The sequence below is a fragment of the Antrostomus carolinensis genome, unplaced genomic scaffold, assembly GCF_000700745.2.
Source record: "Antrostomus carolinensis isolate BGI_N321 unplaced genomic scaffold, ASM70074v2 scaffold20709, whole genome shotgun sequence".
Lineage (NCBI taxonomy): Eukaryota > Metazoa > Chordata > Aves > Caprimulgiformes > Caprimulgidae > Antrostomus > Antrostomus carolinensis.
This window is the reverse complement of record NW_010336807.1, coordinates 40,683-60,944: the sequence shown is the minus strand read 5'-3', so window position 1 is coordinate 60,944 and position 20,262 is coordinate 40,683. Positions and strand designations below refer to the sequence as shown.

General features: G+C 37.6%; 1 protein-coding gene across 1 annotated transcript in view; it reads right to left on the bottom strand.

Moving 5' to 3' along the window:
- Nucleotides 1-20,262, bottom strand: part of ARHGAP18 (Rho GTPase activating protein 18) — a 37,530-nt gene that overhangs the window by 6,602 nt on the left and 10,666 nt on the right. The window contains exons 4-11 of the mRNA XM_029086742.1: nucleotides 19,672-19,841; nucleotides 17,229-17,394; nucleotides 14,411-14,502; nucleotides 11,753-11,830; nucleotides 8,868-9,027; nucleotides 6,240-6,322; nucleotides 4,805-5,011; nucleotides 3,856-4,002 (exon numbers count right to left, since the gene is read on the bottom strand). Coding sequence (XP_028942575.1) covers nucleotides 3,856-4,002; nucleotides 4,805-5,011; nucleotides 6,240-6,322; nucleotides 8,868-9,027; nucleotides 11,753-11,830; nucleotides 14,411-14,502; nucleotides 17,229-17,394; nucleotides 19,672-19,841 — 1,103 coding nt within the window. The remainder of the gene's footprint in view (nucleotides 1-3,855; nucleotides 4,003-4,804; nucleotides 5,012-6,239; nucleotides 6,323-8,867; nucleotides 9,028-11,752; nucleotides 11,831-14,410; nucleotides 14,503-17,228; nucleotides 17,395-19,671; nucleotides 19,842-20,262) is intronic.

Below are 20,262 nucleotides of genomic sequence, written 5' to 3'. Positions count from 1 at the left end.
AAATACACTGGTCTACAACATATAGTCTGTAGCAGGCACAGCATTCACCTGTGAGGTACTCATCTTAGAATCATAGAATGGTTTGGGTTGGAAGGGACCTTTAAAAGCCATCTAGTCCAACCCCCGTGCAGTGAGCAGGGACATCTGCAGCTAGATCAGGTTGCTCAGAGCCCCATCCAGCCTTACCATGAATGTTTCCAGGGATGGGGCTTCTACAACCTCTCTAGGCAACCTGTGTTCCACCACCATCATTGTAAAAAAATTCTTCCTTACATCTAGTCTAAATCTCCCCTCTTTTATTTTAAAACCATTACCCTTTGTCCAAACACTAGAAGTCCTGACAAAAAGTTTGTCCCCATCTTTCTTATAGGACCCCTTCAGGTACTGAAAGGACATAATAAGGTGTCCCTGGAGCCTTCTCTTCTCCATACTGAACAACCCCAACTCTCTCAGCCTTCCTTCATAGGAGTTGTGTTCCGTCCTTCTGATGACCTTCTTTCAAATCCTTTCTTTTCAGAGGGACTTGAATCTATATTCCACTAAAGAACCACAGCTGTTTGGCTATAGGAACTAGGATGGAACTCTTCCAGATTCTCCTGTTCCATTTTGCATGAGACACTTAAATATTCATCAGGCTAGATGAAGAGAGGAACAAAGTGACTATGCAGTATTTTCACTAACGACTCAGATGACGGAATATAATATATACTTATTAAATGTGCTAATGATACCTTTTACAAGCATTATGAAGAAAAAACACTTGTATTGAAAAGGCTGACAGAGTCTGAAAGAAACGTGATGCAGTTGATCTCTTTGAACTGCAAAGTGTTTCACATAGTTTGAGACAAACAGTAAAACTATATAAAGAGAAAGTATTTAGCAGGTAGTAATTTTTTTTTTTTTTTTAGTAAGTAATCTGGCATTGCAGTGGATAATAAATTCAGCAAACAGTCAGTAACATTATACTGTGAAAATTCAAACAGGTTATGCAAACAGAACAGTTATGGGATACAATGGTTATTCTAACCTGTATTAGATAAGCCCAGCAGCATTGTGTTGTATTGCTAACACGACTGCTTGGTTTTTTGGAACAATTGTAACATATAGAGGAACACAATGACAGATGGTATAAACCTGGCTAATGCTAGTGGGTAAGTTTACAGCCCTGAGGACATCTTTCTTTGCCTGGCTAGAGCATTAGACACCTCCACAGCAACATAAAGACTTAATCCCTAACACTGACTTGGGGCCATAGGTATGCATAGGTACCCTGAAAAGCAATTAACCCACACAAGCCTTCTAATATTAACCACTCTTAATTAACCTTCTTGAACCCTCTTACATTAACCACTCTCAGCACTGTACAGAGATCTTGCCCAAAGTTTGCAGTAAATGCTATTTAACCTCTGTCTTAAAAGGGGAAATGTGATTGATAGAGAGGCCTCATCAGAGAAATGATGAAATCTTATCTAAATGAGCTGACTGCCATTAAAAATGCAGATACTGAGGTATTTCTGGAGAGTACGGATGAGGCTCAAGCTCTGTCCATCTATGTTAATCACGTGGGATGCCACATCAAAATAGCAATTTACTTTGTTTTTATTCAGCTGCACGCAAAATGACCAGCTCTCAAAAGTTTCAAAGAGTTTTCACTTGAGTGGGGATTCACCACAAGTCTGGGTGCCTCACCTGCCATCTAACAGTGTCACGCAGTTTAGGAACTGCATAGAAAATCACCTCAATTTCAAATTAATGCAATATAAATTGAAAACTGTGGGGGGGGGAAGCCCAAAACAAATTTTCCTTAAAGAATTAGACAATTTTTTACTTGGAAAAATGTATTAAATTGTCACTCAAAATGAAGTCCTGTCAAGTTGTGACTATGATTTTAAAAGTAATATGTTCTCTGGCACCCAAATTACAGAATGCTTCAAATAAGCACCAAGGATTTGTGAAAAATTGTACCATTTAATTTTGAAGAAAATCCCCACAGAATTCTAAGGATTTCTAAGAAAATTATTGAATAGTAATTTTACATTTACATTTGAGTAAGACTGTATTACATGAGACTTCAGCCCTAACTCCCCAGTGGATTAAAAAGACATTTTATTCTAAAATATCAACAGCACTGAATTACAAAAAAAATACAACACCAACAGCATCTGCCTATTTCAGAGCATTTGCTGTTATTTCTATGTTGAACAGGGGATGGCAGCATTAAGTGTTACCTCATCATAACTCAACTGAATTGTATTCAAAAAAATATTTTCTTATTAGACAGTGTAAAACAAATGTCAGTGTTTAATTAGCTTTATTTTAAAACCGTATGCAAGTTCCCATTCTGTGTACAGATTCCTTCATATAAATATATATGAAAGTAAGGCAAAGTGATGCTTGAGGGATTAATTTTGGATATTAAGAGGTGTGTCAAATATGGCATACAAAATGAAATAGGAACATTGAAATATGCCTCCAGCAGATATTGGATGCAGTTGTCCAAATTTTGCACTTTTAGAAAAAAAAAAAAAAAAGGCATACTTGCAAGATCAAACCAGGCAGATTTGAGGGATACTACAGCATATTAATATTCTATTTTTTTGTCTTAATAACTTTAAAAAATGCCTTTATTTTAATATGACAACCCTTTTCCGTAACAGTTTGCCATACACATACTTGATAAGAAACACAGAGACCATTCAGACCAATGCATTTTTACAAGCTACCACAAGATGTCTCTAATTCACCAGAATCTTCTCTATGACTTCAAACCACAAGGTGGTATTTTCATACCACCTAAATCTGATACTCATTCATTATGTTATCAGGATACGCATATTTGATGTTATCTGTTTATGTATTTAAAATAACTTTGGAATCACGTGTTTCAAATGCATTATCATTACGATACCATACTGTATAGGCTAATGAGCTTCAAAAATTGTAATTACTAACTTCACTGAAAACGTAAATAATGAGCAATTTCAAGGTACATGAGATATATTTTTGAAAAGCTTTAATGTCAGTGGTAACAGTTCAATTAAAATATTTCTAAACTACAGGAAAAAACTAACACCATAATGCCATAGGATTTTTTTTTCCCATTGTAAAGAATTTGTGAAGAGAGTTACACTGAAATTTATGCCTTGACATCACTGATGGGTCTGGCAGAAGTCAATGGAGAGATAATGAACTGTAGATTATACACAGAGGGGTAAGTTCGGAGCAGACACTTGGACAATAGTTGCATAAGAAGCAGTTTGGCAGTTTTTTACATTTGTTTCATCCTTTGAGGTTTCTTGGGGTGGGCAGTTTGTGCATGCTCTAGCATGCTCCACTTTACAGGGAACAGTTACAAGATTCATTGAGGCAAAGAATTCAGTGACTTGGGAACTCCTGTAGCAGGAAGAAGGATTAAATGCTAGCTTCGTTTCCAAACGCTGTTAAAGATCAAAAAGTGAAATCCAGGTATTTATTTTTTAAGCAAACACATGGTCTGCTATGACTTCCATTGGGCAGCAGTGCCTCTAAACACGGGTACAGTAATACTGAATGTTGTCACAACACTTGCTCCCTCTACAGATATAGTCCTAATGTATTTCTGTTTCAGATGCCCAAATTGAAACAACCTGTGGGATATAATTTTTCAGAATAGAAGTATTTTGAAAAATCTGGGAAAACAAACAGCTCAACCCTCTAAATGTTTCATGCTGGTAACCCATAAACTACAAAACCCATACTAACTTGCTAGCTATTGAGATTCTCAGTTAAATAAACGTAGATATCCCCTCTGCTATATACACTTTTTCACTAGAGATTATCTTATTAATAAAGTATTTCAGATGTATGTTTCCTTACATCATTAGGAGTCTTCTCCTGTTTCTCATGCTTTTCCCGGTCATATGCCATCTTTTTCAGAAGTTTCTTCATAGCTCTGTCCTTTTTCTCCTTCTTCTGGCTTTCAGTGTTTTGTTTTCTTACTTGGTTAACAATAAACTTGGGAATCTAGATGAATATAGATAGTAAGTGTGAGTATCTACATTAATTTCCTTAAGTAACTAACTTATCAAAACTCTGTAAATTGACAGATTGTCAGCTAGAACTAGTATTTATTTCCAATAATAGTTAAAGATTCAAATAATATAAAGCCGTGGAAGAATTTAAAAACCTCTCCATTTGTGATGTTAGATTCCATTCAGTTAGCTCTCAGGGGAAGACAGATGGAATCATGCAGTGTTTTTACTTTCCTCAGCCAAAAAAATTCACTCAACACTTAGTCTGTACAATGGTGGTAATAACTTTTCCTCACGTGCAGCAAAGGTTAAAATTGTTTAAAGTTGCTGATGGACAACAAAGCCCAAACTTCTCCGGTCTGTCTAAGTTAGAGCTTTGCTTGAGATCATGACACAACTTCATGCTTTATCAAAACATGTTTATGTATTATGAAGTTTGGCCCAAAAGGGAAATGGACTAAAACATGATGTTTCCTGCTAATATCTCTAAGCAGAAAATAATAAATTCCTCATAAGAATGCATACTGATAGGCCAAATACAAAGATCCCCCAAGGACTTATTTTTGAGTTCACATATGGTACACTCAATTTCAAAACTCTGACCATCAGAGATTAACTCTGCCATAAGAAGTAATGATTCTGGTTTGCTCCCATAAGAGTTACCGATGAGCAAGAATCCAGCTGGATAGTGCTGATCTTTCTCTAAATCATGGAAATAAGTTCATATTACGTCTTTGTTCACATGCAAAATGTATGGTTTCTGCCCTCCCCCCACCCCCCAAGAATTCACTTACTGTCCAGAGAAGTTTTTGGTACTGAATCATGAAGCGCATGACATTTGCTGTTCCAGCTGCCATAGCAAACTCACTTTGTTCAATAGTCTTTGAGCCAAACCCATGAAACGTGAAAAGGTTTGGTGCCATCACCATCGCAACATTCTTTAATGTCATTTTATTTTTGTCTCGATGATCAATTACCCTTTGGAGGAATTCAAGCAGTACCTGAAATAACAGCAGGACTTATAGCTCAATTCTGTACAAAAGTTACAAGTGAAAACATGATGTTACATATTTCTGGAAAAAAAAGTTCTTCGTTCCTAATAAAAGCACACTAAACATACTCAATAATAGGAAGTGTGGATATGTTTGTTCACAGAACTGTAATGCAAGTTTTGTTTCAAGTCAAGAAGTAAATAATTCTTGTTATTTTCGTGGGTAACATTTTCAAAATCATTCAAGTGACTTCGAAGCCCTGCACAATAAGATTTTTTTCAAAACCCTCATTATGTAGGTGCATAAGTAGCATCCCACAGATACTTTTGAAAACATTACTGTTGGCTTTTTGTAAATTGAAAGTGAGCACAAAGGTAGAAGCTGTCACAGTTATGGAAACATGGAGTGGCTAGTTCTGTAAGCTAAGCAATTAATGAGTAACCCATTGCACAGTGAATGACAGGTAGCCAGTTAGAAACTGACAATCTTCAATTAATTCAGTACCAGATACCTGTAACTCAACTCAGGAGCCCTCCTGACTGGTTCCAGACAGCAAATAAACTCAAAGAGAAAGTCATGTTTAAACAGTAAGACCTAATACAATTTTTTTGCCTGTAACAGATGTTCTGCATCCTACACAAATCCTGCAAATTCATTTTTGATTGTAGCAATTTTAATAGTAAGCATATTCCACAAAAGATGAAAAGCTTTACCACAAAAGGACCAGCTCAAACTGGAAGACTCCATGTAATGTGCTGCAAATATCAACAAGAAGTGTAAATTTCGAGCTTACTGAGAGTAGAAACAAACAGCACAGAGAAAAGTGGGAATAAAAATGAAGAGAGAAACCCATTTCATAAAAGCAAACTCTCATTCATAGTATTCTAACACTGTTTATTCTTTGCATTGGAAATAAAGATTGCTGCTGCAAAAAAAGGAATGGAACTTGTAAGAGAAAAGGTCGCTTGCTGGGAGATTATTATTATTGCAATCTCCTGGAAAAATTTCAAGTCACATTCTTAAAAGTCATTTGGGAGGAATTAGGGTCCTAAGGGTTTTTTTCTGAAGTTCTGTGAAATAGGAAAAAAGAACCACTAGTTTCAGCACTAACTTTGAAATGAGAAAAAAAAAAAAAAAAAAAAAAAAAAGAATGTTAAAAGACAAGAGCATTCATTACAGTGGATTCACAGAAACAGACAAAATATTTGTGCAGGAAAAAAGTATTAGCAATTCTAACCTTCAGAGTGTCTCTGTTTGCTTCAGGTAGAAGGAGAATCAAAAGATTCAAAGCTTGCAGTTGCTGTTTCTTCGTTGGAAGATCTGCCAGTGAAGCACATGAACCTCAGTATTTTAAAATGGTCATTCATCCTCTTCAAAAAGCACAACTTCAAAGTGGAAACCTCTTGCAAAATGCTGAATGCATACACATGGCTAATTGTTATAGCACGACAAAGGACTGTCAGGTCCTTGTTTCCTGATACTTATTTCCAAATGTTCTTTTAGGATTCAGTTGCTGTATGACTCAGCAGTCTGCTGGCAGTATTTTCTAGATGTCTTGTGATTCTTTATTTTGCAATGTTACAAGAAGAAACAGTTAGTTAACGGTTCCTCCCTTTTTGAGCCTGTGCCCCAACATATGAAAAGGGTATATTCAAAACTGCTTTCACAGCTTCTCTGATTGCCTTCACAGTTGCATGGTCTCCCAAGTCACCCACACAGAATGAATACCACGTGTTGCTCAACAAAGCAAGTCTCCAGCGACATAAGCAGCAGCAGCTGCAATGGGAAACCAGTGGGGATAAAGCCAAAAGCAGAGAAGCTTAACACTTGTCTACAGCAGTGAGTGCCATATCAAATGTGGCAAGCTATCATTAAAGAAAAGTGACTTTGGTTCTGCCTCTGACCCAATTGCTCAGTGGTGCATCATTCACCCAAGGTGCAGGATGAGTGCATCCCTACGTTCATCCACCCCCCTAGAAGAGCTCCTACATTCTGGCAGTGTTTAGCAGCAGAAAGCCCCAACCCCCTCACGTTTGTCACTTGTCCTGTCATGCTTTAGAGGACACGCTCTGGCAAGTCTTCTCAGCAGATTCCTAATGAATCAGGCCATAAATAAAAGAAGTTAAGAACCAGGTACCTGCACCTGGCATAGTTTTATCACAATATTTTGAAATTCAATGGGGCTGTTCCTGTGCAGACTGCTGGGATTCCAAGTGAACTGCTATTTCAAATACTTTATATCCAAATCAGTTTGGGAGGTACCGCAAAAAAAAGATCATCGGTGAAATAAAAAAACCCTTGCTGACTACTTTCTACCACAATAAAAATTAGGGATCTGAATAAATGAGTGACAAATTATATAGCCATTTAAAACGTGCAAGCAGCAATAAAAGTTAATCTTCCTGCTCTAGAAAGACATGCATTAAAAGTAAGGCTTAAATTCAGTTCCAAAACACCATATCACAAAGCTCAAAAAGCAATGAGAATCAGTCTTTTCCTAAAGTAAGCAAAAATACAATTGCAAAATAATTAAAATTGGTTACTTAAGATTTTCTGTCTGTTCACCTACGTAACAGCTGAATTTTAGTTTTCTGAACTACTTAAATTAAACAAATTAAATTGTTTAAACTAAGTTGTTTAAATATTTAATTCTAACCACACTATTTAGTCACAGTAACACGAAAAACACTGAGTACTGTCACAAAGTTGGCCCCTTTTCTCTAACACCTAATCTTATCACATGTAACCAACAAGACGGGCAAATGACTTAAACAATGGGAGGCTATGAATCGCTGTGTCTGTTTTGCATCAGATCCTTTGGCTCAATGTAAAAAGTGTTTTGGATCCCAGCACCCTAGTATTTTCTGAGTAAGTAAAACCACATAAACCTTCAGACAGCTCAGGAGCAGCAAGCAGAAACCCTCCTGGCTCCAATCAGTATCCAGTAAGTGAAGAAACTTGTGCAGCTGTTTGCTGCCAGCATCTTTTGAGAGCGTCACGGCCAGCTTTAACTTGCCACTCAGAACTGCAAAATCAACACTATCTAGCAGGCCTCAGCATCAGCACCTTACTCCCACCAACTTAATGGCCTTGAAAGGCAGCTCACAACCCAGAGACTGACACAGCCCATAGTTTTTAAGAATATTCGACTGTCTGCCTGTCCACGGGAATTCCCTGAAAGTCTCCCTTAGAAATGAGCCATCACTCTGCCTGCAGACAAGGGGAATAGATTTTCCTGAAACTTGCAGTCCTGTGCTGTCTGGGGAGTTAATGTCTGTGGGTTCTCACTCCTGATGCATTATCACCAAGCCACTCTCTTTCAATTACCACTGTTATGTTTACTTTCTTGTTGACCAGTTGGCAAGGAGGACATTTTCACAGGAACTTGCTGATCTCAAGGGACCAGGGTGATCACAGTTCTGACTATTTTGCTCTTTTCCTGTTGTAAATGGATAAAATACCCTAAACAGTATAAATAACCATTTGTTAGATTTTTTGCAGAACTATTATATCTTTGCTGTTGTTTTCTTTTGAAGCAAATATTGTTTATAAACTGATACCATCATACACTATTTCCTTATAACCCATCTATATCTCCTAGCGACTATCAGAAACATCTTAGCAGAAAGTGGCAGTATGCTTTCATTGTATACATAAACTATTAAAACAGATGTTCCATGAAAATGTTATTTGTACATTAGCAAAAAAATATGCCCAGTCTTTTCTCAGGAGAAGCCATATTGTTGTTATTCAATTTGTTTTTCAGTTTCACATATTACTAGCGAAAATACTGCTATGGCAAAGAGGCACTTCTCTGCACGAGTAATCAATTCTTCACAGCTGAGACTGAAAGGACACTACTCACTCTGTACATCTTGGAAAGCTTTGAGATATTCTACAGTGAGGAGTGGCTGAGGCAGTTCACGGATGAAGAGTTTTAAAAGACTTGCTGCATCATGTTGCTTCACATTTTCCCAGCTGAAAGTTCCTTCATAAAATTTTGCTTCCAGTTCTTGGCAAAGACTCTGAAAGGCAGTAGATACAGAGAGCACCAATAACACTTGGCTGCTGGAAGTCATGCATTATACACATGGCAATACTTTCCATACTTTGAAAGGGGGGGGGGGGGGGGGGCAAGGGGGAAGGCACATCTGAAATATCACTTAACTCCAGCTGCAGCTGATCTTTTGCTACAAAAAAATAAACTGGGGATCAGAAAAACTGAGAGCAAACACATAGTAGTAGGCAGCAGACAGTCAAACCATATAGGAAGAAATCCCATGGGCCTGCCTCAGGGCCATATGGAATTGTGATAGTTTAACTAAACCAGGGCAGGAATATACTGTAAGAAGCAGATATATTAATTCATGTAAGGGTTATGACTTCCCCTCCCCAAAATATTAAGTTGTGGCTGATATACATAGGAATTCTGAAACTACTACCAAAGCATGTTGCTGTAATGTATGCATGGCCATTTTCATAAACAAATATGGTAATTGTGCATGTTGACACACAGTTGCCTATCAAAACATATACTAAGGTGAGGCTGGTTGTCTTTTTAAAAAACAGGGAAAAGATTTGTGTGACTGGATAGCTGGATGTCTTGCGTTCTACAAGGAACTCCATGCCACCAGGCACATATAGCTTTGCCCAGCACTGGATGTCAAACATGCCCTCTATGGAAGGGGACTGGACTGCAAAACATGAGCTCATGCAGCAGAATAAACAGCACTGAAGGTCTCAGTGATACCTCGTAACTCTGGGACTGGGAAAGGGCGGGATACTGTTGGCAGCCGACATCATCACATACCTGCCCTGCTCCCATGGCAGTGCTATTATTTGGCTTCCAGAGATGGCCCTGAGGCATCTCTCACAAATCTCTCCCTTCTTCTTGCCTCAGTTCTTCCAGACAGAAAATAAGGACAGAGACACTGACTTGTTTTTTAAAGTATGTGAGATGAAGTGAGGGAAAGTGCTATGGAAAAATACGGCCTTAATTATTTATCTGGACAAGAAGGCCACACTGGATAGAGGATATTAGATACATTTTTGAGATACTGTTCTCATGAAATTTAACTTTGTCCAAATGGAAAAGGGATCTATTTACAAAGAAAATGTGGACACTTAGGTTGACTTAAAAGTTGCATGTTCTTGACTGTTCTCCAGACAGATGATCTATCTCCACTGATAATGTAGGGAGTTCAAAGGTGCCAAGATCCTAACTCAGACATCTAAAGTCAAGTGCATATGATTTCTTGCTCATCAACAAGAGCAAGCTTTAGAAATAAAGATGATCACTCTCCCTCTGCGTCTCATCAGCTGATCCAGCCACATTCAGACCAAATCACTATGGCAAATGCAGTATTAAACAACAAGATAGAATGAATTGCTTTATCTGAGAGGCAAGAGCAGAAATGTCAGCTATGCATCCTAGTGGACCAACGCTTAGATTTTAAAGTAAATGTATTTAACTATGGGGTATTATATATGGGCAATTCGATTTTTTATAACTCCCCTAAAATCTATAGAATAAGATGGCAAAATATTTTTTCTTGAGATTATCTGTGCCTTTCTATAAAACTACATAAGGAGGAAAATACTTTCTTTTTCTATAGGAGAAAAAAAGTTTGAGAGAAAATATTAGTCTTTTAGTATGCTATATTCTTTGTATTTCTATAAAGTTTGCCATTTGAGTAAGTAAAGGAACTTAACATCTTTGCTAACAAAACAACTGCTTAATTCAAAGAAGCAACTCCTGCAAATAAATAGGCAAAAAAATTAATGGAAGTCAAATAGTGAATGATCCCCTGACTGGAAATTTTATTAAACTGATAAAATCAAAGAATAAACAAATAAACAAAATCAATCAAAAATTATTCCAATATGCAGAACTGATGAAAAGTAGAAAATAAAGAATAGATGAAAATTGAAAAAAAAAAAATCTTAGTTACTGGTAAATAAATAAAGCCAATTTCCATAATATTCCTTTCCTTCAGTTGTTTCTAATGAACCAGCTGGTGGACCAAGTTGTACAGGACAGAGCCTGGCAGACATCTTCAGACAGCTGAATCCACTTAAATGGTCCTTTCTGTTTAGAATTTAAGGCCAGCTCAGACCATCTTTTTAACACATTGACTCTTGGTGTGAATCATGCTGTGTATTTAGTTTCCTGCATTAAGGCAAATACTGGGGAAGAGTTTGCATGCAACTGGCACTCACTCTGCAAAATGTTGGTGAGTACGGACGTGCCTAACAGGATTGCGCTTAGTGAGCTGAGTAGTTATATTGCTGTTCGTAAAAATAAATGTGAGAGGTTCTTCAGTGCGTGCTGGCTGCCTTGCCCTGTAACACAGGTTAAGTCTAGCTATTAAAATACATGCACAATGCCAGAGAAAAGCTTCCTCCTGGGGTAGAAAACTATGTATGAACTGTTCAGATGATTAATTTTTTTTAAAGAGCAAAAGGCTGGAAAGATTGTGCCAAGAATTAATGAGATTTTGGCACAACTGAATTTGAAACAGCCTTGACTCTCCTTTAAACTGGAACTCCAGTCTTCTCCCTAAAACTACTCTGTATGAAACCATTAGTTTCCGGGCTAATACGACTCAGTTTTCTTTGTAAAGAGATTTTCCTTTCTGTTTTTGAAAATTTTCATAATAACCTCGTATTAAAATATATTTCCACAATAAAATAAAATCAGCAACCGCAGGTAAGTTTTTGGGGATGTTGAGAATCTGTGCAATGTGTTACCTTTATTCTTGTTGCAACTCCTGGTATTCTAAGAAGTCCTTCTGTTTCCAGAGTTACCTCTTCTATCTGGGCAATCAGCTGTCAAACACAAAGCAAACTGCGTGAATGAAGATGCCAGTTAAAAATGACTGGCAGATAGTTCTGACATACTGAAGCCTTTATGTATGTTTGTGTGTGTATGCATGCATTTGTGCATGCACATATGTAACAAGCAGACATGCAAACAGAGCTTACAAATGGATCACAGTTATGTAGATATAGGAAAAAAAACTTTTAATATGGCTCTTACCTGTTTTATGGACACTATTAAAGAAGAGTTTGTCTATTTTATTAAAAAAGAAAACTGTATTTTTTTTAGACCTCCTTCGGAGACTGAAGCAGGTTTTTTTCCAAAATTACTGTCTTCAAAAATAAATCCCAGTTACTACCCTTGTTAAAACGTCTCTGAATAAAAACAATTAAGGTAACATTAGAGATACAGTACTAACTTTCTCACAAATACTCTTCTTTACAACTTCACCAGAGAACACCTAAGTACTTCTAGGCTTTAAGGAAACTTCAATATTTAAAATCTTGGCATTCTTCTAACAAACTCAACCATCTGCAGTCCTATAAGTGGCTTAGATAAATTAGTAGAAATTCTGTAAAAGTACTTAAAGCACATATCACAAATTCAGTTCCTCTAAAAAATATGCCTAGAAGTAGTCACTGAAGGACAGATCTAACAGTATTCAAAAGACATTTGTAAACGTCAAAAGCTGATGACATCATTTGAGCACAAATGGTTCTCACAATGTTTGACTAGGGCAGTGCCTCTGTTACATACCTTCCCGTGCCAGCTCTTGAGTAAGAAACATTATGCAACACAGTTGTGTTTTCTCCAGGTATAGAAATTAAAGGCGGTTTACTTACTAATGTATTATGTAACCAATAAATGCCATAAAAAAGATCAGACAGAAAAAGCCACGAAGTTAGAAACAGCTCTAAAGGTGTCACCCTGGTGTATTACCCTTGGTATTAAAAAAAAAAAAAAAAAAAAAAAAAAGAAAAAAAAAGTAAAAGTGCTAACTGGCTGCACCCAACTCTCACTGTACGCAGCTTACCCCAGAGCAGTGGTTGCCACTCATCTGTCAGACTCAAAGCTGCTGTGGGCATATTGTGTGATTTGACACTACCACCACGTCTAGGGGGAGGCAAGGTCTGGTGGCACTGCTGGTGGCCATGACTCCTTTGCACACACTCACTCACAACTGCCACCTTGGCAGGCAGCAAGAGGTGGCCACTGGTCACCAGCTCCTGCCTATGGGAAATCCTCTCTTCATCTCTATCAGGGCTGCTTTGCATGGCTTCACTGGTAGGCCAGAGACCTGAATTACTGTTAGCAGAAGCTTCTGGTGGAGATACATGGATCAGTATTATGCTCAGATTCTCTGGTTGGAAAACGCCTAGGCTAAATTATGTATTATTTTTAATGAAATAAAGACTAAGTGTATTTTTTATTAAAAGTTTTTTCTAATTAAGTAGCCTTCCTATTAACTTGTTTTGTTTCATTTCAGTGATAACCAAGGTACATATAAAAAGCAGTATGCACAAAATATTCTTTCTTGCACTTAATATAAACCTCATATTCTTGGAAAGCATGCACCGTAGAGAACATCCAGAAGGAATGGGAAACTTTTTATTTTCATATTCTCATTCAAAGAAAAACTGTGTTCCAAATGACATCTGCACCTTGCAAAACAAATCACATCTGTAAGGTAGAAATGTTTATGTAGAATTTTCTTCCTGGAGAACTATGCTTACTATTTTGCTAGGATAGCACAGTGATCAATCACTTTTTGTCATTTGATTTCTTTTTTTCTAGATAGCATCTTTCCTAGAAATGTATTTTTATGAACGTGAAGAAGTAATTTCTGGGAATGACACAGCAGTAGTTTTGAGAGAGTGATGCAAAACTACTTTGAGTTTTCTGTTTCCTTAAAAATAACAAGCAGGTCCCCAAACCTACTGAAACTGTGATGACACAGCACTGAGTTTCTGTCAGTGTTCAGATAGGTCCAGACACCGTGGTCTCTCCCTTCTTATGCAATGACACCTGCTATGCATGGGCCATAAATCCAGGTTCTCCATCATCTTTCCCATAATCTTCCCCATTACCACGACATGATATGTGTGATATGTATAACACTTGTGGCCCAAATCACTTCTGAAAGGAAGAAAAACAGTTCCTAGAAAGGTAGGTTCAGCCTGTGAGGCGGGGATTGAGAATTTCTACAGAATTTCAAGTATTTGCTCTGAAAAAAATAAAGGGCAGCCCTACTGATGATGGAAGTTATACCATCTTTATGAAATGGAATTTGGCTGCAGTGGGTTCTTACACTGATTGCCAGTTTCCACGGGCTAGTTAGTAAACTTGCCTAAATCATGGAGACCAGTTGTAACAAAACCTGAACTTTATTCCTTTAACTCAAAATATTTCTGATACAAAGCAAAGTATCACATTTACTGAATTAATAAGTAAAGCTGCAAATGAAAGTTAAAATAACTTTGACTGATTAGAGTCGTATATTGAAAACTGTGCTAAAAGGGAGCAAACACCTCCAGGACAAAATGTTGTTTGTCATTTGCAAACAAGCTGACTTGTTTGTGTCTATTTACCTTTTGAAAAATCAGTGGGATCTTGGTTCCTGGCACCTTCTTCTGATCCTGTTCCAGTAAAACTGACAGTGGGACACCAAATAAGCCAGAGTCTGAAGAATAAAGCAAAAGAAACTAAGATATTATCCACATCTGTTCCAATACATGTGATAATGGCATACAACCACATTTTTGAAGCAATAAACCATTGAATACATTCAGAGCGATTGACTTTTTGTTCGAAGTGTTTGAATGTCTTCGTCAATCAAGTTATTACACAAAGCATTCTGCCTAAAAGGATTCATTCATCTCTTCCTTCAACCATGAATCAGGAGTCTTCTGTTTTGACTTCAAATTGCCATCTACATATTCTGCAGTACAGTGAAGCAAATTGCATAAATGAACCATCTGCGTGGTTCTGGTTTGCAGAATGGGTGTGATGATGACCCTGCAATGCAGATCTTCATCCCTCAATGCAAGTTATTATAGTTAAGATGCAAATAGCAGGAGTGAAATATCCAGAAATTTGGCTACTAAAATGAGACAGATGTCATTATCACCCAGAGTAAATCTAAACACTTCTCTCTATTAGGGTTTTGAAAGAAGAGCTTTGAGCTTTCCACCCTTGTGCTTTTGCATTATACAGCACCAGCAGGATAGCAAGATCATCATCTTGCCAAAGGTGTTTTGCTTTTTTTTTTCCTTTTAATAAAAAGCAAAAGTACAGTAAAATCTTGGTTAGAAAATTAGCCTTTAAAACAGTGCTAAGGCAATGCAAATTTTAAAAAATTGAATCTAGCCTCAGTTAGTCTAGCCCTTATACAAAACTAGCCTAGGACTCCCATGTGTTTATGGGCCAGCTGAATAGAAGTGAATGACCATTAAAATAGAGCTATACTGGTAACAACTAACCCCAAGTTTGCTGACACAGAACTTCCCTGTCAGAAGTACTGATAATTGCTGTATGTGCAATTTTTCAGAAAGAGCATACAACACTTTATGTAGCTAAAAACTCCTGCTTGGTATGATGCCATGCCAATATTGAGCACAGAACAGCTGTAATTACTAAAAAGATGTCAGCCCTTGAGGGAATGTGATATATGTCAAAGAAACATCAGTTTCAGTGCCAAATCAGTGAGTTCTTGTATCTCTATCAGCATAAAAAGTCTACCTATAAATTATGTAGGGACTTGTACATATGGTCAATATCCATACCCCATAGTATTATTATCTTGAAGATCTTGTCAATAATAAAAGTTTCTACTGAGATGAAGTTGAAGAACAAACTGTAGGAGGTCAATAGAAAAGCAAGGCTGGACATAGCACAGCAGTCCCAAGAAGAATTATGTATTCATCATCTTTATGTACTCAAGCACAAAGGGGAACCAGCAACAGATCCACCACTGTATGAATCAATCGGCCAAATAACACTTCAGGACTGAAGAGGTGAGGGTCAAGTAGAGCAACAAGGCACTGAAGGCATTACATTGCAAAAGTAGATTTGTTTGTCAGAAAGGGTGACATGGCATTGCTTATTTCCTACACATGAGTCTAGTCCATCTTTTTTAACTTTTAAAAACATTTTTAATCAATTCAACGTTTTTCACAACTGCCTGTCATTCAGATAATAAAGCTATGAGCAAAATTCAATTAACAATACATTTGTTAAGAAGAATCAATTAAAACTAAGACCCAAAATACAAGAGAAGAAAGTGTTTTTTCTGTTTATTAGTGGAAGCAGAAGCACTTCTGCAAGAAGAAAATGCATTTAAGGGATCAAGGTCTCACAGATGTTTCTGTGTACGCCTTTTGCATTTCAAAAGTTATTTCCCACTACTGTAAAGTGAAAAGCATATTCTGAAGAATCTATTGTACCTTGTTGTGTATCTCTCAACCCTCTCTGTCGCTTTTAATTATTTAAAGTGAGCTCTTGCACTGTCATATTCACTGAACCTTGACAACAGGGTTTTGGCCAAAGCAGGCTTGTGATTAACTGGTAACACATTTCAAGCTCTTGTAAAGCATTTAGCAGAAGCCAGAATACAGAAAACAAAGCACTGAAAACTTTCGGCACCTTGAAATTGGCTTCCATGTGACCTATGTTTCCAAGAAAAGCACTATGATTATATATATGCTCCAATGGCTTGCAGAGCAAAATTACATGTTGCAGCTGTCTCAACATCTTCTGCAACAGCCCAAATCTTCCACTAATATGATGCCATTCCACATAAAAATTGCATTATAGCCTGAGTAAATACTGGATGGGCAAGGTCTATGTGACACAGGAAAGTCTGTACCAGACAGAAGAGGAAAGCAGGTGACAAAGGCTCTCAGCATCTCCAGCCAAAGGCAACAAGAGCAAAAAAAGTCAGGTAGAATCACATAATTATTTAGGTTGGAACAGACCTTTAAGATCATTGAGTCCAACTGTAAAAGTAGCACAGTACTCACCTTCAGGAAAGCAGGGAAAAAATACCCACAAAGAGTACATGCACATGCCCTCCCAGGGAATACATCAGCACATACAAACTTCTGTGAAACAATTCTTCCTGCACAGCACACAACAAAGATAGTTCCCCTACTTCACTCCTTGGTTTATCTGCTCAGTGACTGACACAAGTTTTAACTTTAAACAAAGAGCACGGTCCCATAGCTGGAGTGATTATGTGCATGAACTTCCTTAAAGTGTGCCTTGAGTTAAGGCATATAATTAAATGCTGCTCAGGATCTTTGTTACTTAATATAAATTTTCTGCTGGGAAATCATAAAGAACCAGGTGCATTCGTTTTATTGGATTAAAACTGACCCATTTGGTTCAGAATATGAAACACTGACTCACCTTTGGTTTTTATTTTTACAGCTTTTTGCTGCTTGAATTCTGTCCCAAGTATGTCATAGAGAGCAGTTAATTCAATCAGTGCTAAAGAATAGACTTTCTTCATGTCCTGAGGGGCCAGGTCACCAATCTTTGTGGTACCTGTTTTGTCCTTCGGCAGCCTGAAATTCTAAAAGCAGAGATTTGCAACACAGTGAATAATCCAAGTCACAACGAATTACTTAGCTCAAAGGCTGTGCTTCCTTCAGGGCACAACCTTTCATCATGAAGCCTGAAGCCTGCTGTTACTGACTAAATAGTGGGAGAATCCCCCAAACAGGGCGATAAACAATCTTAAAATCATAGGAGGATTTAGGTTTCTAGTGACTTCTGGAGACCATCTAATTCAACTGCCTGCCCAAAGCAAGGCTAGATTCAAAGTCTGATCAGGTTGCTTGTTGCGCTGTCCATTTGAGTTTTGAAAACTCCCAATAATCTCTGTGGGCACCCATATCCAGTGCTTAAAGCTCTCATGGGGATTTTTTTACCTTGCAAAAACAGAATTTCTCCTGTAGTTACTTGTGTCTATTGCCTCTTGTCCTTTCGCTGTGCAGCTCCAAGAAGAGTCTGGCTTTGTCCTGATTGTAACCACCTCCCACCCGCTGACACCACCACCTCCTGCATCCTTTTGCAATTTATAGTGGTGGAAACGGCTGTCCATGAACAATCCTACGCATGTACAATTGGGATAGAAATCCCTCTGCACTCACGTACACAAAATAACATATTTGGCTGCCATATAAATAATAGTAAAGGGATACCCTTCTCAGGGAAGGGGGATTCTTAACTATGGCTGATTTCTACTGCACTAAATGCTCAGAAGCTGCAGTCAGAGAGCAATATACGGACTTGAGCCAAGACGGCTTCCCAGCTCATCAAGCTTTTTAACTCCATTTCTCACCAGCAGGCTTCTAAGTAAGACTCTTGCCTGTGCCTGACATTAGCTGTGCGCATGACTGGAAGGATGCAGGAAGGTTGCATGACTTTCTTCCACTTGGAAAGATACATTACACTCCAGAATTATTTCCTCGTCTTGTACAAACACAGCGATAGCACAGATGAATTGGTGGTTATGGTACATGACTACAGGGGCACATACCGAAACATAAACATAATTTACCAATTGTAGATATACAGTCAGTTTCCCACCTTGAGGTTTCATTGTAGATATAGTAGGTTTCATTGTAGATATATCATCAGTTTCCTGCCTTGAGGTTTCACTGACTTGCACAAACATATATGTTTAAAAATAGCTGCCAATGACTAAGGTGTAACAAATACAAATTGTAGATTTTAAATAGGTAACTCCCCTCCTTTTCCTATCATTTTGCCACTCCTTTCATCCCTGAAGGAGAAATCCCACAGCCATGTCTTTAAGAAAACCTTCATAAGCCTAGCTGAAAGTATAGCTAATGTATGCATTATGTGTGTGTGTATATATATATATATATGAATATATATAGAGGTAAGTTAGAATATAGCTATTGTTTCCTTGTTATAAGCTGCATTGAAGAAACATGACTCAAACACTTTAGAATCTATTTATAAATATCCATTAGTGTCTGGTTTATAATGTTTAAACTAGGATACATGGGGTAATTACTATTTGAAGAACTACACATGTACTTATCTAAATTAAGTGTTTGAAGAACTGTGAAACATTATTACTTCTGACACTATGTTTACTCAGACATGTTTGCATACACTGTTAGAAAAAAAAAAATAGATGCTTTTGACACCAGTCATTAGTTTAGAGGTCATACATAACTGCATGTTCATGAACTGTTAGGTAGAGAGAGATCCTCAAAGAGATGCCTGAGGATTAACAACAAAATGCCTTAGAGGATCTCTTCTGTATTTACTTAGGTCCATACAAAATGAGCCTTTTTTAATTAAGAGCTGGAAAGTAAAACTGAGCACAAACTAATCCTTAATTTCCTGCCATTTGACTTTAGACTTCTATAGACCACTCTGCTCTTCATTCTCATCTCTCACCTATCTACCTGCACTGGATAACTGCCCAGGGTTTCTATAGGCATCCACAACCCTATTTAAATGACAATAGCAGAAGTAAAGCATCTCACCTCAGATAACAGGAAAAGGGGTTGTACACAGTTTGTGTACAACTACCACTAAGCCACTATTCCAGCTTAATATCACCAGTCCATTATTGCTTACATACAGTGCATTATACCAGACAATGACATAAATAGGCATAAAAGTAGTTACCTCCACGTTATTGAGAATACTATTCCCAAAAATTAGTTATCTTGAGAAGATCTATCTCCACAAAGCTGGATCCAACAATGTTCTTCTAAATCTAATACACCCACTATGAGGTAAATATCACCCAAACAGTACCACTAGTAAAAACATAGAACGAGAGCAACAAACAGGAAACACCTACCGGTAGAAGAGTGTCACCCCCTCCACCCTTGCACATTCTGCCTACTGAGCTGTCTTTGAGATTAGCTGCCTGTTCTGCAAATGAGATCTCCAAATTGATGTCAGTGTCTGAAAACAACACGTCTTCAAGTGGGCTCTTCTGCTTATCCATTCCAAGACTGAACTTCGGTTCTGAAAACAGAGTAAAAAAACCTAATAACCAACAGAAGCACAGCTGAGCACCAAGTGCATGAGAGTAAGTGTAAAACCAAGTAGAACTTAATGCTGTGCAAGGGATGGACATTGTAGTTGCAAATTCACTGATTTCTGAATTTTTTTATGTCACTTGAAAACTTACCTTCTTACAAGGATCCATCTTTTGTAGGTTTTCTTTAATAATTCTGCCAAAGCATGGGGTTTTCTCCTATTTATCTATTATGAAAAGATAAAGCAGTCCACCTCAAACAAACCACAGACTCCCAGAATCTTCCAGAGCCAAACAGCTTTGCCATAACAAATTTCTTGCCATCAACCACTTTCCAGCCTCAAAGACTGTAACATACTTGTGAGGAACTGCACTATAGACTTGTCTCAAAGATTGTTTGCAAGGACA